The sequence below is a fragment of the Rhodamnia argentea genome, chromosome 3 (assembly GCF_020921035.1).
Source record: "Rhodamnia argentea isolate NSW1041297 chromosome 3, ASM2092103v1, whole genome shotgun sequence".
NCBI lineage: Eukaryota > Viridiplantae > Streptophyta > Magnoliopsida > Myrtales > Myrtaceae > Rhodamnia > Rhodamnia argentea.
This window is the reverse complement of record NC_063152.1, coordinates 24,296,229-24,322,758: the sequence shown is the minus strand read 5'-3', so window position 1 is coordinate 24,322,758 and position 26,530 is coordinate 24,296,229. Positions and strand designations below refer to the sequence as shown.

The following is a 26,530-nucleotide window of genomic DNA, read 5'->3' as shown; positions in this document are numbered from 1 at the left end:
CTATGTCAATCATAAAAAATTATAAAAATTGTCATGTCGACACCGGTCGTCCTACGTGCTATTGCCGGCATCCACGTCGGTGATTTCCAGCGAAAATCGATCGAAAGGATTCAAAAGGTTTAGGAATATACTGGTCAAATCAAAGGTTTATAACTAAATTGACACAAATGGAATAAGTTAATGATATTTTTTCAGTAAATTTTCCTATTTCATATACCAGTAGTCGCCCCAATAAAACTTAGTATATAATTTTGATTATACTTTGTACACTTGTATGGACATGCCCGCACGAGTGTAGGAGTAAGTTTGTCCAAAAAAAAAAATGCAGGAGTAAGAGAAAGTCGGCTGTCTTAATTGAAAAAGAAAAGAAAAACAAAAGAGCATTTATTAATAAGACCACCAGCAACTGAATTTCATACGAGCATCCACCTTTGTTCAAGATGGCCACTCAATAAAATTCTTTCGCCAAAAAAAACAAAGTCAGGCGTTTTGGGTCAAAGAAAGGAAATGCGCAATGCGTACTCTTCCTTCCACGAGCTCCTTTGATAACACGAGCAAAACTTATTGAAGGAATTCTTATTTCCATGAGCATTCGTGGCCAATTTTAGTCGGAAATTACCGACATGGATGCCGACCGTCCTACGCGGCAAGACCATCTTACGCGACAAGATTGGCACCGACGTTGGTAAATTTTTTTAGTGATTTTTTATACTTTTTCTTAATATTGCGATTGTCTTTTTTATTTTTATTTTTATTTTTATTTTTCATTGTGACTAGCGAGGGTGAGGGGCTGCGAGACCCGGGCAAAATTCGATGAGGGCGGCCCTCACCCGGCCACCGGGGTCAAGCTCTCACCAGCCACAATGGAAAAAGAAAACATACATAAAAAGAAAAGAAAAACATATAAACAATATGAAAAGAAATACTAAAAAATTGTCAAATTTTGTCTACGTCGAGGCCGGTCGTACCACATAGGACATATTACATAAATATCAGTGATTTCTAGTCAAAATTGACATAAATGCGAAATGATTTAACCGAATTAGTCCAACTAAAAAGTTTATTACTGAATTGACACAAATGCAATTGATCTATGGCTTTTTTGGTATTTTTTTTCCGCCATCTTGTGGTGATGCCTATCTTTCTCTAATGATCGTGTATTGATGCTGCCTTTGACAATGTAAATCATGGGTCATCGACTCAATATTGATCTCAATCTTGGATAGAGAGAGAGAGAGAGAGGGGGGTGATGGCCACGGCGGTTGGCGGAGGCGATAGTGGGGGATGGTGGTGGCATGGTTACGAGGTCGGGGAAAATAATGTAACGGAAAGTTAAGAAAATAAAGAAAAGAAAAAGAGAGAGAACACAATTCAAACATTCATATCACATGTTCTAATGCTTCTTACTTTAGAAAAGGATAAGTTTAAAAATTGTTAATTTACATCCTAAGTTTAGAGAAGTCAGGGTTTTCTATCCTTTATATCTAATTGGTGGGCCTTCTCAAATGAAAAATTTAGGGCAGATTAATAACCTTATCTTAAATAAAGTCTCCTCTCCCTCTGCTCATCTTTTCTCTGCACCTCCTCCTGCTACAGTGCCGTGGTCGTTGCCGTGGTCATTGGCGCCTTCGCCGTCGACTAACCCCTCACAAACCGGTATCGAGCTCGCACCCCCCCTCTCCCTCACTCTTTGCATTATCTCGGATTGGCCCTTGAGACCGCGCGCCAGGTCACCGTCGGAAGCCGAGGTGACCGAGGTGGCGGGGGAAGAGAGAGAGAGGTGGTGCTTCTACAGGCCACGGCGGAGCTGGTGAAACCGATTCTGGAAATGAAACTCGGTGTGGTGTGGGTTAACGACCAGGACTAGAGAACTGAGCGGATGGGCATGGATGCGCGTTGCCCCTTTTTTTTACTCTCCTTTTTGTCATAATAAAACCTCAATGTTGGCTACATTTAAACATGTAATCAATTAAACTGAGATTGTGTTTGTTTGATTGAAAAAAAGAATATTTACTGCGAATTAACTTTCTGGATTTTTACGCGTTTAAAGCAAAATAAAAGATGCATGATTAAATTTAATAAAATGAATTCCCCAAACCGGAAAGCAGAAAAAATATTTTCCTAAAATATAATTTTTCGGAAAGAATTTTCGTGGAATAATGACACAAATGATCTTTGAACGTTAACCTAATGTGTAATATGGTCCCCGAAGTTCAAGGATGATATTTGACATTTTCTTATAGTTCGGAGAATGCAAATGAGCTTTTGGAGAATATAAATACCTTAGCTTAAGGGGCTTTGGAAAAATGCAAATAGCATTTGGTAAAAAATACTTTGAAAAGCAACTTTCGCTTAACTAGTATTTGATAAGAAAAATTTGTAAATGAGCTTTTTTACAATATTTTTTTAAATAAAATATAATTAGAAATAAAACAAAGGAAAATAAAACCTAGGGCAATGGTCAGCGGCCGCGGTGAGGTAGATCTCGCGTCATCGGCGGTCGGCCAAAGCCATTAGAGGTCGGGCGACCTCCGATGACCGTCTCCTAGGTTGCGTGAGCATGGCAACGAGGCTCGAGATCGCGCGACCCAAGTAGCCATCACTAGGGTTGCACGACCCGGGTGACGGCTTGCTAGGGTCACTTGGGTCGAGCGACCCCAGCGGCTGTTGTTGGAGTCGCGTGACCCCCGACAACCGTTGCCTAGAGTCACGCGGCCTAAGCGATAGCCAGCTGGGGTCGGGTGACCCCCGACGATCGTTGCCTGGGGTCATGCCGCCCAATCGACGATTGTCGAGGGTCACGCGGCCCCAGGCAGCCATCATCGGGGGTCACCCGACCCTTGGCAATGTCGAACGCATTCGCCGGCGAGCCAAGCCGGATCCGGCTCGCCGGTGGGGTAGGGTTTCATTTTTTAAAAATTTATTTTTTAATAAAAAATAATTGACAAAATCAGAATTCAAAAGAAAAAGTGAGGACATTTTTGGAAGAAAAAATCCTAGCTCAGCATTTGGCTAAATACTGAAAGCTCAATGCTGGTTCCTACTATTGAGCTTTCAATATTTTCAAGGCCAACTTTCATCCCTAAGCCTCTTGAGAATGGTTGCCAAATGCCCTATATTTTCCCCAAGGGGCTTTGGGGCTCCAATGGACTTTGGAAAAGCTGAACCAAATCCATTCTAAATTAAACATGTTTTAAAAGTTCGGGGACCACATTAAATAAATAAAAGTTCAGGGACCATATTGTGTATTGGGGTAAAGTTCATGGACTGTATCAATTAAATTGAAAGTTTAGAGACCACATTACATATTAAGCCAAAGTTCAAAAATAATTTGTGCCATTTTCTAAATTTCTTTTCATGACGAAATTTTCTTCGGAACAAACAAACCCCGAGATTGTTTGAAGGAGACTTTTCCCACGAGGAAACTATGGCGAGATGGGGAGGATCCTATAATAGAGATATGATATCTATCAAGTCAATCTCCGATGTAAAAGTAATATATAAATTAATTATGGAAAGGAAGAAGATATCAATATTTTTCTTTCACTAGCTTCCTTCCTTTTTCTTCTCAGCATGGCGACCCAGCCATCTTCAAGGAAATAACAAAGCAATCTTCTTCTTCTTCTTCTTCTTCTCCAAAAAGCAAACCGCCACCTGCATAACCCCTCTCTCTCTCTAACCAGCCATGGACGTTGCAGATGCAGAGCTTGGCCTTAACAACTTCACGAACGACCACATTATCCTAATCACCAGTGCAGACCAACCAAACTCCATACTCAAACCCTCTCCCGCCGCAACTGCCGCCGCCGCCACCAAACCAACCCTCCAAACCCCGTCCCGAACCAAAACCCTCCGCCGCCTCGCCTTCTCCAAACCCAAGTCCCGCTTCTCGGAACCCGCCACCTTTCCATTGCCACCCAAACCCACCACCACCATCTTAGAAGATCCCAACGAACTCCGGCCGTTAAACCCACCAGAACCCACCAGCACCACCTCTACCTCCTCTTCCGATGAGGACGACGATGATGACGAATGGGCCGACGGCGACGAAAGTGAACAGCAGAGAAAGCACCGGAGGTGGCGCCGCAACAACAAGGTCAACAAGCGAGCCGCCATCGAGTGGACTCTCTTCCTCATCCTCACCACCTGCCTCGTCTGCTCCCTCACGATCCAGCCCCTCGCTCGCCGCCCCGTCCTTGGCCTCAAGCCGTGGAAGTGGTGCGTCATGGTCCTGGTCCTGTTCTGCGGCCGCCTCGTCTCCGGATGGGCCGTGGGGATCCTCGTCTTCCTCATCGAGCGCAACTTCATGCTCCGCGAGAAGGTCCTCTACTTCGTGTAATACCTCCGGCGGAGCTTCCAGAACTGCGCGTGGCTCGCGCTCGTGCTCGTCGCGTGGGTGATCATGTTCCCGAATGTGCACGGCGCCCACTACCAGGCGGTGAGGCGGGCGTTCCGGACGCTGGTCGCGGTGCTCGTTGCGGCCACCTTCTGGCTGGTGAAGATCGTGCTGGTGAAGGTGCTGGCGTCGTCGTTCCACGTGGCGACCTTCTTTGACCGGATGAAGGAGAGCGTGTTCCACCACTACGTGCTCGACGCGCTCTCCGGCCCGCCGCTGGAGGAGGAGGAGAGGGAGGCTCCGCTCCGGCACGGCTTCCAGGTAAAATTGTTGGGATTTAGTGCATGTAGACCAAGTGCTATTTTAGGTCACATTGCTACGCATGACAACGCTATTGCTTTTATCAGAACGAACACAAAATGGTCACCTTAGTTTAGTCGTTTCTGATAAATTCATACACACACCATTATCCAAGAATGCTCCAGTTAGTGATCTTCTTTTATTCAACTAGGGGTCGAAGTCGCTGCCGGCGAGGTTGAGAGGCGACAAGTCGGCTCAGCAACAACTGCTGATGGCGACGAGGTCGAAGAACTTCGGGTCAAGGAAGATCGACATGGAGAAGCTGAAGAAGCTGAGCACGAAGAGCCGGCCCTCGGCTTGGACCGTGAAGCGGCTCGTCAACTACATCCGCTTCTCCGGCCTGTCCACCATTTCCCGGACCGTCGACGACTTCGCCGCCGAGTCCTCCGAGATCAACAGCGAGTGGGAGGCCAGGAGCTGCGCCCACCGGATCTTCAAGAACGTCGCCAAATCTGGTGCCAAGTAAGTGACCGTCAAACCATGGAAATGTCAAAATACATTGCCCGCTCTCCCCCTCCCTACCGTACCGTTTCTGTTAATCAATTCACTGCGCCAACTCAATTACACTACAAGGATACGTCACGACACCAATTCCACTTAATAAGGACACAAGTTTTCACTTCAAGAATTTAGACTTAATTTCCTAAAAAAAAAAAACCCCACATTAGGTCTGATCTCAATTCTGCTCGAAACTTTTTTTTTTTCAGTCTCAAATCAGCATCGAATCTTGTTTTGTCTAAAAATCAATAATCAAACTTTCAATCTATTTTCAAATCTACCCCATGGTCCAGTGACATATTGACGTGGACGTGGCATTTTCACGTCGATAACAGACTCACATTAGCAAATGTGACAAGGAGATATATCTTCAAAATGAAACCGTTTTGGGAAATGAAAATCAAAGATGACTAGTAGCGATTTTGGGATAGGGGGCAGATTTGGAACTAGAGTAAAAATTAGTAATTTTTCTCTTAGACAAAAAGAAACAATTGAGATAGATTTGAGACTGAACCTAAAATTGAGGGATTTTTTCTAGACAAAAAAAATGTTCCAAACAAATTTGGGACTAAACTTAATGATGGGAATTTTTTTTTTGGTCGATTTTTTTTTTAGGGAGTTAGGCCCAAATATTTGTGTAAACTTGTGTCCCAGTTACTAAGAAATATGCAATATTCTCTCCACACCTGGCCTAGTCTGTAGTTAGTATCATTGATCATCATTACATGGCCTCTTTTAATTTTTTTTTTTTGGTCGAACGTCCAAGGTTTTACATGATTAAGGTGGCTGGTTATAATATTGCTAGGGGCATGAAATGATCAAAGTATCAAAATCAACAAATGTGTCCATGCGTGCCCACTTAATAATGATCACGAATCAGGTGGTTTTCGTGCTTTTAGTTGACTCCGAAAGTGGAGCATGATAACGAAAAGATGGTCCCCTCTTCTCGAATTACTCTCATTGTGCCGAATCTTCTATCAATCAGTGAAACAGAAAAACAATAAAAAAATGTATGTGCATGTCCAAATGGTCCCTGGATTTTAAATTGTTCAACATAATCTCTAGACTTTTGGTACATGTTTAATTTATTTATTAAACTATATAAAAATATTTAATGTTGGCTCTAAACTCGAACTAATGAAATGACAATTATTAAACTTTTTCATATAGTTCATAACTACATTAAATACGTATCAAAAGTTCATGTACTATATTTGACAAAGTAAACGTTCAAGGGCCATATTATATATTGGGATAAAATTCACGGTCACGTTATACATTGGGTCAAAACTTATGAATCATGTGTGTCATCGTCATGTGTGTGCGTGGAGGTGGACAATAGACATAATATTCACACATGTAGCATGCCTTTGATTGAGTGGTGGCCCTCACTGAGTCACTGCTCACCAGCCACTAGTTACCACAGTGCTCAAATTGACAATGATGACTAGCGACGAGCATCACAAAAAAAAAAGGGGGCTTTTTTTTTTTTTCCAAAGGCCTTATCCATAATTTCTTGTTAGGAGTATGCTTTGAATTAAGTGTAGACTCGTTCTATTAGATTAAATCAACTGATTGACATGGAAGTCGGGCTAGAGAATCCTTCTAAAAGACATAAAATCCTATTATTGTGTTTGCTCGCAAGGGTAAAAATCCTTTTACCTTATGGTTCCACGAATCTCAACCGTTGATTTTTGTAAATTAGTGGTCGAAATTTATTGAGACCGCAGAAGAACATCATACTTGGTAGAGAATCCACTTCTCCAAAGTGGTATTGCTACCAATTATTGTACTCACTCTCTATAACCATCCAATTCGCAGTTGAGTATATAGAATGTGGCTATCGAACAAACCATCAAAAGTGACTCAACTGTCAATTCAAAACCTCCCCTTGTTGCCTTGCGTTGCTATCCGTTGCCCCTATGTCGTTGGAGATCCCATGGCCTACGTCCGAACTAAAAGGCAAGAGCTGGGCCGCCTAGATCTATTAATGTGCAATTTATATGGATTGCATGATCTTTCTCTGACTATATTTCTATTGGTATCTTGACTGTAATTAATCACTCATATAAATATATATCATACCATCTTAATTAGGATAGAACCATCGTAAACATTTTTTCGTGATTTTCTCTTTGACTTTGAAAAAACAATAAGATCCACCCAGTCGCCCCTCTATCTCCCTCCTCTTCCCCTTCCCTCGCTCTGCATTTGTTGGGCAGGGACTATATGGTGATCATGATCTCACGCATGCCACCTACATCATCTATTATCCCCATTCGACCTCATATCGGGGCCAATCCGAGCAGTCGACGTATGATCAAATCTAAGATCTTCGAGGCTGAGTCGAGCCTTGGATCTCAGATTTAGTGATTCGATGAAGCTCTAGAGCTTAAACCTAGGGCTCGGTCCAGCTCCACCGGGGGCGGGCCTCAAATCTCAGCTTGTCGCCGCTGCCGCCACCGTCACCCGTGGTCCTCGTCGACGGGGCAATGTGAGGGTTGAAAAACAACATATTTTGTTGCTTGTCTGTCTATTGGCGTGTCTGTCAGAGACAAGTTGGAGTCCCACATTGGACCATATTGATTGGTGGTGCTATTTAGTTATTCCTGAAGTGGACCTAGAAAAGCTGCAGAACTTACCACCCACCCATTAAAGCCCACCGTGGTCTCCGTTACGTACCGAATTCCATTCCTGAATGCGCAAGCATCATCATCAATCGCAATCTTGAATTGAATTTCCGAATCGTGGATCCCCATTCATTCCCACAAGGAAAAGAAAAAATAGTCACATCAATGTTAAGGTTGTCTTTTCATAAAGAGAAAGATTAAACAAAGACTATTTTCTTTCGTATCTTGCTAATATGAAAGGGTATTGATAAAAAAATTCATAGTCACCCAATCTCTCCTTATTAGCTTATCGATACTTTGATGAAATTACATACTCTTATTCTTGGTATGCAAATTGCCGATTTTTTTTATTATCTTTTACTTTCTTGCCGATTTTTTTTATTAACTTTTACCAATTATGAATATCTTTCTTGTCAGAATTGGAAAAAAAAATGTGTTCTTTGTCATGAAATAGCAGAATCCTGCGAATTTAATGTAGCTACTATTCAGTCGCAAATCATCTATTGTATTGCAAATAAACTACATACATTTTACTTATCAAATTATCTCCGACAAAAGAGCACAAATTTGGAAGTTAAGCCAAGTGATTTAATTTTGTGTGGTGTAGACTTGGTTTGACAGGTAATTTAGTTGAATTTAGGAGTGGCAGTTCAAGGTGTTCATACTAGTAATTCGTGTCATCATCACCCAAATATTTTCGCATGGTTATAAAGTCTTCTTATTGAAAATGGTTCGAAAAACCTATCATTTCGTGTCAATTTCGAGCTAATCGTGTCATATCGTCGGAGTTTCTTTTAGTAAATTATATTCGTGTTTGAGTTGTGATTGTAACACGTGAAGAATTGCCATCCCCCTTTGATTTCCTTTCTTCTTCCACACAGTCAGAAGGCCATCCTTTCCACGGATTCTAAGATGATTCATTGCTACAGCATTTGATATCGCTTGCTTGTGGGGGTTTGAATGACTATATGTTCGTCTAGTCTTTTCTCCACGCCAAAACTTGTGGATTGGACTATATAATACTGCGTGGCTCCATAAAAGTAATTGAGCTCTGTGTGGATTAGGCGCATGACACGTGTTCGATTCCTCACATTCTTGAGGATAAACAACCTCATGTTTGAATTATCTACCAAAACCATGTCTCACGTTTAATACTGGCTCATGAAATTTTTAACGTATTGGGACTGAAATTTACTGTGGTTGCAAAGAGCAAAGACATGCATGCATGCAATGAGCATACTGTGGTTGACTAGCTTATAGTAAGTTAGAAAATTTGTATGAGCCTGGATATCATTCAGGATCAGCTTGGGCTGTTGAATTTAGATGTTTGAGAAGAGAACTTTGTTAGATAATAAAGGTCCATCAGCAGCAAGATACTTGAGCTAATGCCCTGTGAACACTGACCAAGTAATCTTCTTCATCAGTAGATACATATTGGTCACAGCTTCATCTCAAGGAAAGTTCATAATTCACTCTGGACATGGCAATGATGTCAAAAAAGCTGAAAAAAATTTCCTCCTCTTTTGCATCTATGAGATGCTAATGTGGTTGTAAATGTGATCTCTTGCCTGTCTCGTGATGGCCGGCGGTGCAGGTACATCGAAGAAGAGGATCTACTGAGGTTCCTGAAGAGAGAGGAGGTGCATACCGTATTTCCGCTCTTCGAAGGCGCGATGGAGACCGGCAAAATCACCAAGTCTTCATTCAGAAATTGGGTGGTATTAATGCTTTCGCAAAATTTTTGTTCGTTCTAAGTATTCCTCGGAAGTTTATTGAGGAAAAAGTTTTAATTGAATCCTTGTTCTGGCGATCTGCAATCTTTTTCATTCTCTGCAACGGCAGGTGCACGCCTATTTCGAGCGTAAGGCGCTCGCGCATTCCCTTAACGACACTAAGACCGCCGTGCAACAGCTGCACAAGTTGGCCAGTGCGATCGTGGTGGTGATCATAATCATCATCTCGCTCCTGGTGTTGGGGCTGGCCACCACCAAGGTGATCTTTGTGGTCACGTCGCAGCTGCTCCTCGTGGGGTTCATGTTCCAAAACACCTGCAAGACCGTGTTCGAGTCCATCATCTTCGTCTTCGTGATGCACCCTTTTGACGTCGGCGACCGCTGCGTCATTGATGGCATTCAGGTGGCACTTTTGCTCAAAGTAGTAACTAAGGATTTCAATCACAATCCTGAAACCGCTACAAGAGCTGACAGATCATCTTGTTCCTTTCTGCAGATGATTGTAGAGGAAATGAACATTCTGACGACGGTGTTCCTGCGCTACGACATGGAGAAAATTTATTACCCCAACTCAGTCCTGCTCACAAAGCCGATTAGCAATTTCAGGAGAAGCCCGGAAATGGCCGATGCTATTGATTTCGCTATCGACATTTCCACTTCGATTGACATCATCAATGCTCTCAAGAAGGCCATCCAATCGTAAGTTACAACCGATGCCATCAATCTGCATATGTGACTACGAAGCTACATATGTCCAAAACTTGATTAAACAAGGTGAAAAGCATGCCATGCTCAGCAGCGAAACGTGTGAATTCAGGTACATAGAGAGCAAGCCGAAGAACTGGAGCCCCAAGCACTCGGTGATAGTGAAGGAGATCGAGAACGTGAACAAGATGAAGATGTGCCTGTGCGTCCAGCACACGATGAACCACCAGAACTACGGCGAGAGGAGCAGCCGGAAGTCGGAGCTCATCCTGGAACTGAAGAAGATGTTCGAGAACTTGGACATCAAGTATCATCTCCTGCCTCAGGAGATCCATCTCTCCCAGGTCAACCTGCCCACTGGCACCGCAAGATATGCCAATGTCATGTGACATACGATGAGGATTGAAGTCACCTTCTGTATTCGATCGTACTTTCTGGCGTACTCAGTCTTTGCTCATTGTGACTTTTTTGTAAAATTCTGCATCAGCATCAATAACGTGAAGAAAAAATTCCCCTGTGCTGATAGGGGTATCAATGGTTAGTTCAGTTCAGTTATTTGAATAACCAAATTGAACCGAACCATTAAGGAATATGCCTGAATTGAACCGAAACCCGTCCCAACTAAACTGAATTGAATTAAAAAACTTAGTTTGGTTCGGTTCGGTTTTCGGTTCTGTTTTTTATTTTTATTTTTGCTCTTGCTCCATATCTAACCCTCACCAACCTATTTGCTATTAAAATCCAAGTGAATAATGCATAGTTATTAATTAATTACTGAATATTAATAATTTTTTTTCACCTCATATGGCTAGCCTTTCCAAAAAATCCAACATTATTTTGCAAGAAAATTTTGAATATTCCAGCAACATGTTGGGACTATCATCTTGCGACGGATTTAACATCATCAACAGAAAACTTCTCTTGCTTCATGCATGTTACATTATGACACATGAGCTCTCTTATGGGAAAAACAAAAGCGGCACTGCCTGTCACCCGATGATAATGGGCATGGCTTTGGCTTGAACTAGGATTATAATGTTTCAGGTTCTACATGTGATAATAGTAATTCTTAATCCTTACAAAACAAGACAATCAAAAGAACAAAATGTCTAGCCCCTGCCTTTGTCCCCATTGCCCCATAGGAAAAAAAACACGAAATTATGTTCCACTATTCACTTGCCCCCATGCTCTGTTTCCGTAACCATTTCCTTTTTGCCCTTGGCATAGGCAAAATCAGCCTTCCATATCACCCCCACTTGGCCCAACTCAGATTGCAACATGGCAATGCCAATGACAATGTCATATGATGGAAAACCCCATAATTAGGCGTGTGCTAATTTCATCAAGATTGATTAGTCAATAACAATAATCCTGTGGAAGAAAGCAGCAGCAAGTACAAGAAAATGAAGTGCTCAGGTTCACTTTTTAGCATGTAACTAAACAATTCTGCTACTTCGTCATCGTTCTAGTACAGTATGTGTCCAAAAGTTCCTGCAAAATATAACACTGTATAAGTTAAGACCGACAAATGGGAGAGAAACCGTTCGACATTTGTCACGACCTACCCTTTCCCCTCCCGAGGATCGTTTAGGTTTAGAGGCATTACCTATCCATTTAGGCGCAAATTCTCCCAAATCTTACCTCGCGTGACATTGGAATTCGTATTTATGAACTAACATTCTAAACCATTAAGAGTCGCCACTAGCCTTTGGGGTCGACTAGAAACCAATCGAGATACGGGAGTATTATCTCAATTCCTACGCAACCGGAGCATCTAGGTTCGGGGACTTACTTACGCTAATTATTTTTAACTAACGCCCTTTCGGTACCTAACCAATTGGTATTCCTAAAGTGACCATGCATTCCTAAAAAAATGACTATCCATTGACAACAACAACAAAAATAAATAAATAAATAAATAAAATAAAAATAAACTCGCGGATCAATTGTAAACACGAATAATCGGACACGAAATGCGGTCGGGTATATAACGAACTAAACAAGAATACACATCAGTCGACCCTCATTGCAAAATAACGACAAAGGAAACTAATTCGGCGGAAATGAAAAAAGCAAGGATTATTTGGTTCTTCCAAATTTTTGTCCTTTTCGATATCCTTTTTTTTTTTTACTTTTCTTCTATAAATAAGAAAAAAAAATCTGACTCTACGTTATATAAAAGAAAATGACATGAGTTGTATAAAATGGATTCCCCTCTTTTTTTTGCCTTTCTTATTTACTTTCCTTTGGTCTTTCATATACAAAAGAGAAAAAAGTATTTCTGATTCTATGTCATTTTTAGGTTACGAAATCTTCTAAAAAAAAAAAAAAAATTTTTTTGCAAGACACAAACAAAATAACAGAACCCTAAGTCTAATATGAATCATCTTAAAGCACCATGGATCAAAAACAAAGGGGATTCCTTCTTTTTTTTTTTTTTGGTCTTTCCTTAGACACTTGCATTTAGAGAATCTATAAAAACCGCCTGAAGGAGTGTTTTCATGACCGCAAATCACGAACTTCGGGTATCGCAAACAGCAAACTCAAACAGAGATACAAACTACCATGCACGCAAAATGATTCGAACTAAGTAGCGAAGGATGGATCAAATGAAATCCCAATGAAAGTTCACCCCAATATGCGAGTTTGACATGCTCGAGAAAAACCGGGTTTAGAGTCAAACAAGTAGATAAGCTTCATTCCGATCGGAAAATCTTTCATGTATACACTAGAACAGAAAAAGTGTTCGGTCTTAATGAAACTAGGTAACGTGTAGTTTCCGGCACATTGATCGGTTCTGAAAATGGTTAGGCGCACTCATTGAAAAAGCAACGTGAAGTAAGTTATATAGGAGACCCCTGTTCACCGGCCATGTGACTCAGATTCAACGGTTTTGCAGCAGAAAAGCACAATCACTCAACACCAAACTCAGGTCAAGGAAAAGAAGGACAAGAAAATAAAAACAAAAACAGCACAATACATAGCCGTAACATGACATGAACGAATTCCATTTTTGCTCGAATTACAATGCCACCTTAAACTCGAGTTCGCCGGACCGAGGAAACCAAGGATCTCGGCCCGGCGAACCCGAGTAGCAAGAGAAACAAAAGTAAAAACCCAACAGTAGATATGCTACCTGTTAAAGGTTGGAACCTCAAAAAAAAGTGATGAACTTGACGTTAGAGCCTAGGAGTCCTCCTTGTTCACCCCCTTTTTTTTATCCCTCATCCTCTCCCTTTTTTATTGCCATTCTCCTTTTGTTGCGTAGAGAGTACGTGAGAGAGCTGGTGTTTTTTCCCTGGTGTACTGTCCTTTCTCTCTTTTTATATCTTTCACCAACTAACATTTTTTTTCTCATCACTTCAGGAAATTCAGCCCCCTTGCACCACAAGAGGCAACACCTTCCTAATCCTCTGCTCCTCTCTATCTCAAAGTAGATTTTCTGCTGTTTCTGCACAAAGCAGCTATTTCCTATTGATTGCCCCCTAAACAAACTGCCCAAAACAGCCTATAAGAGTGGCCCACCTCAGCTCCACATCGCTCTAACTTGCCAAAGTGATTGAATATCATGCTCGCCACCGAAGGTGTTCCGCATCCGGTCTTTGGCCGAAATTTTCTGTTGCTTCTTCTCCGAGAAGTCGCCCCCAAGTTATCTTCAAGAGCCATCCACATCGCCTTCACGTCGGTTCCATATCGGTCTCAACTTGCTTGCCGATCTAAATTCATCATTCCTTTTGCTGCAACTGAAATTCTCTGCTGGATTTCCCGCTTTGCCGAGTCGCCCAAATCGCCTTCTAAAGACCGATCGGCTTCAACTTGCAACTTCCACTTGCCTCTGTCATCATCCTTTTTTGTCCCATATGCTTTGTTCCTTGGCTCTTCGGCCTCTCTCAATAGCCAATCTCGTTGCTTGCGGCTTCTTGGGAACTGGATGACTCAAGCTGCAATTTGGCCATTGCAAGTTGTTTTTCTAAATCTTCAGTCATCATTCTTCTTTGCGTTTGGTGTTCTGCTCCCCTGTCCTTTCAAACGAAAATCTCCAAGTGCAGTGTATTCGGCGACAAGTTGTTGGTCTTGGAGACCAACTTAATCGGTTTCCATTTCTTCTTATCCTCTAGTGTAGATAATATCTTCCGTTGCAAATAATATTCTCTCCTGTAGATGATATTTCGAGATATTCTCCATTTGCAAATTCTTTGTGTAGATCTCTCTCTCTTCTCTTTTTTTTTTTTTTTTTTTTTAGAAAACCGGGTCATCATCATCTTCTTCTTCTTCTTTTCTTAACGACTCGATCCAACATCCTTCCTCTTTCTTTTTCTTTTTCTTTTTTTTTTTTCATTTTTTCATTTTTCTCTTTTTTTCTTTTTTTTTTCTTTTTAAAAGCACAATGGGTGAATTTACATGAATCGATCTATTCTATTTTGCGGAGGAATAATAAAATACAAGGCTGACAAAATTAGGTGTCAACAACATTAAAACCAAAAGAATCCAAAATTAAGCTGCCACTAACACTTTCACTATACATGCACAAGTATGACAGGAATATGCCTTAATCCCATTACAAGTCCTCACTGTAAGTTCATGCTCATGTTAATCACCGCAGCCACAAGAGATGAAGAACCAAGTCCGAAGATGCAAATGCTTGCCACTTCTTATGTAGAGCTAAGATGCTCCTCTTCCCGCAAACTTCACTATAAGTTTTGAAATGATTTGTCTCTACACCTCAAATTTTCTATTCAACCAATGAGAACCTTACGATGACCAAAATTATGGGAGATCACAACAGGACTCACGATGATCTCATCGTATGAAGATCAAAGCAAGAATGAAACAAGTCAAACTTATGCACCATAATAAGTTTTGCTTACAAGAGAATGACCATCTAGAAAAACAATCGGCTATTTAGCAATACGATATAACATGGGCAAAAGGAAAACCGGCATGTCAAGGCTTTTCGGAATCACAATAACAAAAAAAAAAAGCATTTAGAACAGCAAAGAGAAGCTAATAGTCATTATCCTATTCATCAATCGTCAAGAGAAATCGATATCGAGTTAAGCTCCATTGTCGTAGTTGACAAATCTGCATTAAATTCACAATGAAAATGAGAATTATAATATCTATTGAAATATTGAAGGGTATAAAAATTCCAGGGTAATTTCTCACTTGACTCAAAATTTTCGAGTTTTGCTAAGTGTTCCTCAATTGAAACCGAAAGTGGTATGGATCGTAACCAATCTTGAGTACATACAAGAGCCTCCACCATGCTTGGGGTCAAGGAGCTACGAAACACGTCAAGTACATGACCTCTTGTGTTGAATGCGGACTACGATGCTACAAGAGAGACGGGCATTGCCAAAATATCCCGAGCAATGGAAGAGAGGATATGATATCTTGAAGAATTGACTTTCCACCAAGTTAAGATATCAAAATCAGGACTATAACGTTCACTTTCTTCTTCCAAATACGTATCTAATTCGGATTTTTCTTCAAAATATTGTTATCATGTTTCGTTAAGATACACTTCAGTCAGAATGTCCGCACCAACCGCTAGAGACTTTACCACACTCGTTGTTCTTGTACCCTTCAACCTCAAGTTGCTTTGGGGGCATACACCGGTGCGATATTGCTCAAACAAGAACTTTAGAGATGTTGTTACTTTATCTCTTAAAGTTTCCGCCCGATTGCTTTCATAAAAACGATTAATCAACCATTTCACATACTCCCACTTATGCCGAGGGTCAAGTATGTGTCGCGACCTAAAAATTAATTTAGGTTAATGGATTATTATGTTAATTAGATGAATTAACTAACCTAATATGGACTCTCCCAAGCCCTACCAATTCGCAACTTAGGTTTGATTTTTTTTTTTTGTAGGAGCCGCCACTAATCTTTTTTGGTAGGTAGATTAGATACATAAATAAAGTACGGGAGAATACTTTATTTTCCGCTAACCAGATATTTAGGGTTCGGGGACTTGATTATGTTAATTTTTAATTAACACCCTTTCGGTACCAGATTTCATGAAAATGTCTTTTCTTGATTGATGATGCGAAATGAATGTTTTTTTTTTTTCGTTTTCCCTTTTATTATTTTTTGTTTTTTCGAATTTCTTTTAAGCTTGAATTTGGACAAAGTTAAACAAAAATGCCCATAATGCCCATAATATACCTTAAAATCCGATTTTCCGATAAATCTTCTTATTCCCGAAAATCGGGGCTAGAGCGAGATTTTATTCGCTAAATTCTTGGGGATTCGAGCTAGTATACGGATAGTGGTATAAGATATCAACGTCCCTTCTCGACAAAGGGAAGAATACGAAATCTTATACTAAATTGCCATCCCACCCCATAAGATCATGGTTAAGGTTTGCAATTTAATATTCCGACGGGACTATGCACCAGGGGAGCATACATTATAGGTAGCTTTGTTTAAAGATATGCAAATATTTATTGAATTTCTGAAAATCTTAAGGGATTCCAGAATTTTCAAGGAGATAAGCTCCTGTCCACAAAAGATTCGCATATCTTTTAATTTTAAGAAAGTTATCTCTTAGGATTTTCAGGATAATTGAGGTAACTTCCTAATCTTAAAGATTTCTTCAACATTTCCGAAAATTTTGATTAGGCCATGAGATATTGTTCTAATATTTCGAAAATATGTCAATATCTTACAAGATGTGATTGAAATTCAGATTACCTCAAAATCCATCACCAGAAGATATGTAAAAGATCCAAGAAAATAAGCATCATATCTCAAGATTCACTCGGAAATTTCGAACATACAAGATTTGGCGACAAAATTGTTCAAGGATATGCTCATAGTGATCTAGAAATATATATGCTCAATATCCCCAAGATATATTTCAAGTTCAGAAATTAAAATTGAGCAACATAACTTATCCGAAAAAATCAATTTCCATATTCATCAACAATTTGTTCACATCCAAGGAATGCAAACAATCTCCAGAATATATCGAGATAAGGATGTTACCTATTAGGAAATAAAATTTCCTAATTTAGAATTTTTTATTCTAAAAACATGTCAAATGAATCCAATTAAAACCCAACTTTTGAAACTTGTAATAAAATTAGGGTTTTGATTTTTAGTTCATACGAAATAATTGCTTCTTGAATTTCCGAAAAAAATGCGTTTTAGTCCAAAGACAACAGCAATTCAACATGGAATTCATGCAAAATCTGCGTAGAAATAGTCAAGAAACTTACCTTTATGCTCCCCCCAAAAATCTGCATGGTTAGAAATCATAAAACACACCAAAAGCGGACTTGATTCAGACAAAACAACATGCAAAATAGCGCGAAACAGCATGCAAAACAGCACGAAATAGCATTGAAATGGTGGCAAAACAACTTGTTTTTCAACTCAAAAAATCATCAAGTAAATCTGCAAAAGTATAGGGAGATTACCTTGAATCGAGCCCGTAAATCTGTACTTCAAGAGCAACGAATTCGCTTGAAAATTGTCTCTAAATGGTGCTGTTTTTCACTCCAAACAGCAGTAGAACAGCCCCCTAAGATCAGCAAAATCGTTTCGTGGACAGCAGCTCGAACCCTCAGAAATTGTGATTCTTCCGCCGAAGGAGCTTTTTGCCGAGAACCTTTTTCTTTTTCCCCTCAACTCTCACGTGAATACTCTAAATTTTCTGAACGTGTGAATTGTCTTTCTCCCATAAACCCTAGGCATAACTGTGTATTTATAGAACAAAGGGTTGCACGCAAGCGTAGGATTTACCGACGACAGTTCGATTCAGAAACTCTTATTAGATATCGATCGTCGGATTAAAAATTCTGACTTTTGAGGAGTCCTATTTATTAAAAATAGCTAGAATTTTCGTCCAAATGAGAACTCCCACAAGTTGGACCAAAATTCTAGGCTTTTGTGGGCTCATTTTGTCATTCCGGACCCAATTGGACATTAACTAATCAAATGGATAAGAGCTCAAACGGGTTGTTTTAAGTCCAAAATTATGATGAAAAATTCGGCATCTCCTCCGAGCCTCATTCGAAATTTTCAAACTAGTCCGGTCCAGCCGCCTATCAAATTAAGCTCAATTGACCCGGCATCCGACCTTAAATGCCATAACATGCCTTTGACCGACAGAAAATAAATGTGCTATGCATGATAAAATTATTTTTGTGAGAACCATTACTAATTCTCATTTTTATGAAATGAGAAATGAAAATTAAAATTTAGGTGTCAACAATATGCAAGCAATGAACAAAGATAGATTGATGTTGTTCACATTGCCAAAATACTTATTGAATTTGATCTTCACTTTCGTGGCCATTTCCCGCAAACTCTTGTCCTCCTTCTCATTCTCACAATATCTGTTAATCATCATAAGAATCCCATAGACATCTTTCACCAAACAATTACTAGTGACATAAGAAGTACCTGATACTTTTAAAGTCATGTCATAGAACATCTTCAAGAAAGGAAGAATTCCACAGGCATATTCCCAATCGACACTAGTAGGCAATCCAGTCCCTCCTCTCACCTTGGAAAGCTCTTCAAAAAATTTGCAATCCTCAATCTCTAACGAGATAAAAGCCTTTTCAAACTTTAAAGCCGCTTCCAACATCAAGTATGTAGAGTTCCAACGAGTCTCTACATCCAAACATACAAGACTCTTAGACTCGATATTTTCTAACTCAATGCATTTCTTAAACCGTTGCAACCTCGATGGAGAGGACCTCACATAACGCACAACTGAGCGTATTCTAACAATTGAATCATCAATTTCTTTCAACTCCTCTCTCACAATCAAGCTCAATATATGTGCACAACATCTCATGTGGAGTAACTCACCATATAATAGTAGAGAGTTCCAATGGATGAGTCTCTTTTTCAAGTATTGAACTTCCAAGTCATTAGAGCTTGCATTATCCACGGTAATAGAAAAAATATTTTTAATCCCCCAACCAATCAAACATTTCTCCACCGCTTTTCCTATAATCTCATCTGAATGTCTCGGAATTTGACAAAAATTCAAAATTCTTTTTTGCAGCTTCCATTCACTGTCTACAAAATGTGTGGTGAGACACATATTACTCAAGTTTTGACATGAGGTCTATGTGTCAGTTGTAAGACATACTCTTGGAGATGTATCATAAAAATATGTTTTTAATTTGTTTTTTTGCTCCAAGAACAAGTCATAACAAGCTTGCCTCAAGGTGTTTCTTGAGGGGATTAAAAACTTTAGTTGGATTCCCCTCACGAATTTTCGAAATGCCTCATTTTCTACAAACTTGAGAGGCAATTCAGCAATAATGAACATGGCGGCTAGGTCTCTTTGACTTACGTCTTGGTCGAATTTCCATGGAGTAGATGAACTACCTAACCCAACAAGTTAACCCGATGCATCTTTTTGCCTTTTCTCCACGTTCCCATAAGGATATTACTTACATATATTTAAATGGTTAAGCATTGTAGTTGTCCCATGCTTAAAAACAATAGAAGCCTCACAATATACACATTCGCCTTTACCTTCGCCATCATCTATCTCTTAAAGTGATCCCACGCATTGGATCTCATCGACCACCTTTTATTTGTGCTAATAGCTTCACTCATTCAATCCATATACCAATAAAGCAAGTAATAGAACCACAACTTCTCTCAGAAACAAGCAACGGTTGTGTATGGAATATGATTTCCACCTTCCCAGTTGCCAAATTCATATACGAGTGGATGTTCCGCAAGAGTGACATAAGAATATCAGTTTCCATATCAAACTGAAATTTTTAGTTTTTGCAACTACCAATATCATGTAAAGAAACCCAAAAAACCAGAGAATCTGAAAAAGACAATTTTACTAAAACTTTGCCAAGCATAAAATAGGTCTTATTCTGCAATAGAGTTAAGATATAGTGCATGAGATGACACTTAGCGGGTGGCATAGACTACCAATAAGACTATATCATTAGGTTGCATTATGGGTGTCTGACATTGAAGGAAAACCATTAGAAAAATTGGCAAATAGCCTAATAGTTTATCCGGGGAAGTGACCAAAGACAAATAAATTAACATGCAACAAGAAAGAAAAAAACAGAATAATGAAGAACGCAGAACCACCAGATACTTTCTTTCCAAAAGAAAGGAACACAAATTCCAAAAGGCACATAGAATATAATTGGTTGCTTTAAAGAATTGGACTTCTTAACACCATATTGTTTACCCCCATAACCCAAATAAGATGAGCATAAATCAGCCTTATATCATATATGTGCTGCTTCAACCACAATGGTAGAGATTATAAAGGTTGAGAAATGTAGCTACAGTAGTTTCAATAAGGACTTCAATCGGTCGATGTCAACCTAGCAAATGCAAACACTCAAAAATTTGATCGATGCTTATTGTACTTACTCTTCTTTATGTCTTTTGCATTTTTGCTCTTCAAAAGGGACATGAAAGCATCAACATAACCATGGAAACCATTCCACGAAAATGCATCATTCAACATGTAGAATTGAAAACAAGATAATACAAGAAGACACTAAATTACCCAATTTGGAGAACTTCAATTAGAGGATGCCATTTGGGCCCGTGGGCCCGGAACCGGCCCGTTGACCGGGCCCACGGTTCCAACCCGGAACCGGAACCGTGGGAACCGGGCCGGTTCGGAACCGTTAAATTATAAATAAAAAAAAAATGGGGCCCGAGGGCGAAGAGCCGTTGGGCTCTCTCGCCCGGGCCCCCTACCCCCCTCCTCTTTGGGCTGTTGGCAACGGCCCAAAGAGCCGTTGTTAACGTGCAACGGCCAAATTGGCCGTTAAATAATTAAAAATAATTCTTGCCTATAAATACATATGCTCTCCCTTTCATTTTTGTCACAAATTCTCTGAACAATCTCTCGAATTCTCTCCGAAATCCTCTCAAATCGCTCAAATTCTCTCAATTCTCTCAATCTCGATTCAATTTTCTCAATTGGATTTCCGATCAATTCTCTCAAAAATGGCAAGTGGAAGCAGAAATGCTGACAAGGGCAAGATGACTATGGGAGATTCCGAGTATCCCATTCCCGAATATGATCCTCGTGAGTATGCAAGTTGGGAAGACGACGACAATAATATCAACTATGTCCCGATTCCGAACGTCGAGCACATCCCAACACAAGAAAGTTTTCATCCTCCCACTGGTGTCGAAGAAACGTCAACGGCAAATGAGCCGGAACGGAAGGGCCGAGATAATACATCGGACTTGTGGCTACACTTCGACAAGGTACGTGATGAAGTTGAAGGTAAGTATAATATAAAATGTAAATATTGTTCGCAAACATATAAATTTACGAAAGGAGACGTCTACGGAACATTCCGTCGGCATTTGACGAAAAAACATCCAACGCAAGCGGGGATCGACAATACGCAACAACAAATTTCCAGGTACGCCACTTCTAATCCTCATCCTATATTTCGTTTCACTGAAGCACTTTATAAACAAACATTAGGTGAATATGTTGCCCTTGATCATGCTCCGTTTAATACTGGTGAAAATTTTAATATGAAATATTTGATAAATACTGCGTTGGTTCCGCAAGCGCCAACTATTCCAAAAAATACTCTTAAACGCGAAGTTTTTCAACTTTATAAAAAAGGAAAAAAATCTTTAGCAAAATTTTTTGCGGAATTCAATGGACGTGTGCATATAGGTAGCGATATTTGGAGTGATCCTTAGCAAATTCATTCTTATATGGGTGTCACGTGTCATTGGATAAGTGACGATTGGATGATTCAAAAAAGACTTATTGCATTCCGAGTTTTTGATGAAAGACATTCGGCTCATAATATTTATAGAATAATTAGGCAAGTTTTAGAAGCATATAATTTAATAAATAAAGTATTTTCAATTGGTTTTGATAATGCCGTCGCAAATACCGCTTCTATTCTCGAATTAGAAAATATTTGCAAACCCACTTTTGGCGGACAATTTTTTCACATTAGATGTGCTTGTCATGTTTTAAATTTATGTGTACAAGATGGGTTACGAACTCTTGACACTTCTCTCGCCCCAATAAAAAGTGCAATTAAATTTTTATGGAGTCGTCCCCATTGTATGAAATCATGGGGAAAATTTTGTAAACAAAATGGGAGAAGGGCAAGAAGATTTCCAAAAGATATTCCGACTCGTTGGAATTCTACGTACCAGTTGCTTCGGCAAACTTTTGAATATAAAGATTTATTATGTATGTTTATTTCACAAAATATTCCCGAAATTACTTTACTTCCTCAATATTGGGACGTTTGCAAGAAAATTTTAGATATTTTGAAATTTTTTAATGATGCTACTAAGACTTTATCTGGTATTTATTATCTTACAACGCATTTATTTTTAATAGAGTGTGTTAATATTGGTAGTGTTTTTAGTGAATATGAAAATGATACCGAGTTAGGTCGAACTATTTTAGTAATGCGAGAAAAATGGTTGCATTATTATTTGCAAATTCCTCTTGTCTATTTAGTTGGTATTGTTTTTGATCCACGTATTAAATTAGACGGTTTACAAGATTATTTGAATGTGTATTATCATGATTGTTTACATTTGGAAGATTCAATAGATATTTCAAATTTATTAGGAGATGTTAAAGAATCTATAGTAGCATTATATGGAGAATTTTGTAGTAGATATGGTTTAAGTGATTCTGGATCTTTACAATCTACTGCCTCACGTAGCGAAGGTGGTAGTTCACTTAGTAGAGGTATAATATGCTTAAAAGTAGGCAAAAAAAAAACAAAAAGGGGCAACAGGTAGTATTTCTGAATTAGAAAAATATTTAACCACTCAATTTGAGTTTCGTAATGCAAAACATAGTACAGATTTCGAAATCCCGAAGTGGTGGAAGAGTCACCAAATCGATTATCCAGTTCTCGCCCTCATCGCTCGTCAAATATTAGTAACCCCTTCTTCAACGGTTGCGGTTGAACAAGCATTTAGTGCTAGATGATTAATTTTGGACTCTCGCCGTTCAAGATTAAGCTCGGACTCTGTAGAAGCTCAAGCTTGTGTCGGCGATTGGACGAGGGCGAAATATCGACACCAAGAGTTAGATCGTGAACACGAATTTTTTAGCGATGATGTTGGAGATACCACCACCATGGGTACCACAACGGGTAGCGACGATTGACGATGAGGTAAGTTGGGGTTCTCAAAGGTAAAAGAACTACATTGGCTTTGATTCTTCTATCCGCAAGAAGATATGTAGGCACTTAATGATAATTCATTAAGTTCAAGCCCATTCCTTCTTTTTTTTTTTCCCCATATTTTATTACAATGTATAATTTAATTGTATTTTATAATTTATAATTTATTATGTTTATTTTATTATTTATTATTTTAAAAATTATTATTAAAAAAGGAATCGGAATGAACCGGCGGTTCCGAATCGGAACCGGAAGTATACATGGCCGGTTCGGTTCCACCTTTTCGTGGAACCGGAACCGGCAGTTCCACCGAACCGGCCACCGCTAACTTCAATGGGGAAGGCCTACTATATCAACCTGATATAGCAGGCCTTCCTGCTTCAACCTCAGAAAGAGGTCATCATTGTTCACTGACAGCTTTCAGCCCAGATTGCAATTTCTGCTGCTGAGAAGAACAATGACATTGGGATCAAAGTATCAAAATCCATAAGCTACAGACAAAGTGGCTTTCTTTCTTGTGAAGGTTGGCTTCAAAGGTGTGCGCATCCATTGTCAGATTGAGAACCTTTATGTACAATCGGATGTCCGCAACGCGGTGCGTTTTGTATATCGTTTCGTCATCTGCATAATTGAATATGTAACTTCTCAATGAAGATGATCGAGTAACCATACATTAACCAGTTGATCTCCCCATATGTGAAGGCAAAATATGACCATAAGCAATGTTTGCTGCTTTACAAGCATTCAACCAAAACCAAAAGATGGACAAAATCTTAACCGTATACTTTGATTGACTCCCTTGATATTTGAAAAATCACTGTTCTAGCACACTTGTGTGTATCATGTAGGCTTTTCATGGGTCATAAGCTTCGTATCTAAAAGGTTATATTAAGCTGGGTTAATAGTATTTTCTTTGGAGAAAAGAAACAACAAAGTTACACATTATATTTATGTCAATTTAGTCATAAACTTTTCAATTGTGCCAATTTAGTCCTAAACCTTTTCACATTTTGCCAATTTAATCCATCCGGCCAATTTAAGTTGAAAATCGTTAACATGGATTTCGACGGTCCGACCACGGACCCGAAAGCTGAAGCCCTTGAATTCTCTCAAACTCATGATCCGAGTTCTCAATTTTCAGACTTGCACAACCCGTGTTAAAGTGGATATTTTTTTAATATAATTTTTTAACTTTTTTTTGAATTTTTTTGGTTTGTTTTTTCTTTACTTTTTTTTTGTTTGGACCGAGGGCCGACGACCCCTAGCTGGCACCGGGCGGGCGTGTTGTGGCCCTTGTTCAATGCCCTTTGCCGGCCACGATGCCCTCGCAGTTGAGGTCTAGGCGAGAACCGCGACTCCTTACCTGTCCAAAGCAAGGTCGTGCAGTCCCTTACCCGATCTAGGCGAGGCCGCGACGCCCTTGTAAAAGGTTATTGCATTCACTAAATTTGGTTGGTGCATCGCACGTGAGTTTTATATAGGATCCGCATGATCTAACGGATCATATGTTGGGCCTATACGATAATAATTATCTCACATTTATATCCTGATATAATTTTTAAGAGAAGTAAGAAAAAGACCGTCCCGTCGCTCCACATAGAGTGAAGGTTTACTATAGTCCACAAAATTATTCTCCCTGAACAGGATCGCCTGTTCATCCAGTTTACAAAAAAAAATGGTTTTCTTTAGAAGATTATTTCTTCAAAGGTTAGGTTTGATTAAACCAAAAAAAAAAAATGTGGTAAAATGTCGACGGGCAAAATGCTGTAAATTTAAGAATTTAGGCATCAGGACCTTTCGAGTTTGAATAGGTTAGATATAGCAAACACTTGTACAATATTGTAAGGTTAGAAATCCGTACTCTAGGACGTTCTACGGTTGTCTACGACGAAACTTTATATACCCTTTGTTTTAATCTCGTAAAATCAGAAAATCATGTTTGACACGCGTTAACACAATTGAGAATTGACCATAGTAAATTAGATGATGAGCTATTCAATATTTAAATGTATCTAGTAATGTAAACAATGGTGAACAACCAACCCTCATAAAATTGTTCAAAAAAAAAAGGGTTAATACCATGAAAAACCCTAAACTGGTACACCCGTGACAAATTTACCCCAAACTATTTTTTTGACCACGAAAAACCCCAAACTGGTACATATGTGACAAATTTACCCCAAACTATTTTTTTTACCACCAAAAACCCTAAACTGGTATATTTGTGATAAATTTACCCTAAACTAATTATTTTGACCACGAAATACCCTAAACCGGTATACATGTGACAAATTCACCCCTCCGTTAAATCGTCACTTTGTTTTGGCTTTTGGTCGGCTACGGTATGGGAGGACACAACCCTTGGTGCTCCACCCATCCGTGCGCTATGAATGGTGTCATCGTACAAGAAGAGACTACCGAAGGAAGGAGGTTCACGATTTGACATAAATAGGTAAGCCTTAGGGGCGACCAATGGGCGAAGATCCCGACCATGGAGACCATGGGGATAACCCGGTAACAATGATACGGAAAGCAAGTCTTCGATCTTACAAAGAAAGGCAATGGCTCGAAGACTTACCCGTCAGATCCGAAGACCGCCTATCTCAAATTGATAAACATGTAACAAATAAAGGGTTAAAACCCCATATTGGTATACCCGTCAACTATCACATATCACTAAATCAACAATTTGATAGTTAAATTTAATGAAAATTAACGGAGGGTAAATTTGTCACATGTGTACCAGTTTAGGGTAAATTTGTCACGGGTGTACCAGTTTAGGGTTTTTTGTGGTCAAAAAAATAATTTGGGGTAAATTTGTCACAAGTGTACCAGTTTGGGGTTTTCCATGGTATTAACCCAAAAAAAAAAAAACCCCCTCATAAAGTAATGTAATATAAGTTATTGAGTAAAAAAATTAGATATATATCTCCTGTTTTTGAGAAAAGATGCTCATTTTCGCTTTCTTTACCTAAATAGATGTATATAACACATAATTACAACCATGTGTTAGGCGATATAAAATTATACTAACACTCCTTCTCACGTGTAACTCTCTACCTAACAATTTGGTACTTCATTATTTTCACTCAATTAAATATCTCAAACTTCGAA

The 26,530-nt window shown here is 39.4% G+C and overlaps 2 protein-coding genes across 2 annotated transcripts; both read left to right on the top strand.

Annotated features, from left to right (window-relative positions):
* The first annotated feature begins 3,685 nt into the window (after positions 1-3,685).
* Positions 3,686-4,339, top strand: LOC125314468 (mechanosensitive ion channel protein 10-like). The gene has a single exon (XM_048276809.1). It carries the CDS (start codon positions 3,686-3,688, stop codon positions 4,337-4,339), a length of 654 nt encoding a protein of 217 aa, XP_048132766.1.
* A 63-nt stretch (positions 4,340-4,402) lies between these two features.
* On the top strand, positions 4,403-10,667 carry LOC115729036 (mechanosensitive ion channel protein 10-like). Its single transcript, XM_048276808.1, has 6 exons — positions 4,403-4,657; positions 4,848-5,158; positions 9,419-9,542; positions 9,667-9,960; positions 10,054-10,256; positions 10,375-10,667. The coding sequence occupies exons 1-6, from the start codon at positions 4,403-4,405 to the stop codon at positions 10,649-10,651; spliced, it is 1,464 nt and encodes a 487-aa protein (XP_048132765.1). The 3' UTR covers positions 10,652-10,667.
* Positions 10,668-26,530: the final 15,863 nt, after the last annotated feature.

Excerpts from the sequence above, each read along its gene's own strand:
- LOC125314468 (XM_048276809.1), top strand. The coding sequence starts at position 3,686 with ATGGACGTTGCAGATGCAGAGCTTGGCCTTAACAACTTCACGAACGAC.
- LOC115729036 (XM_048276808.1), top strand. The coding sequence starts at position 4,403 with ATGTTCCCGAATGTGCACGGCGCCCACTACCAGGCGGTGAGGCGGGCG. Across the intron at positions 4,658-4,847 it reads CGCTCCGGCACGGCTTCCAG|GGGTCGAAGTCGCTGCCGGC; the intron begins GTAAAATTGTTG and ends TTATTCAACTAG. Across the intron at positions 5,159-9,418 it reads GTCGCCAAATCTGGTGCCAA|GTACATCGAAGAAGAGGATC; the intron begins GTAAGTGACCGT and ends CCGGCGGTGCAG.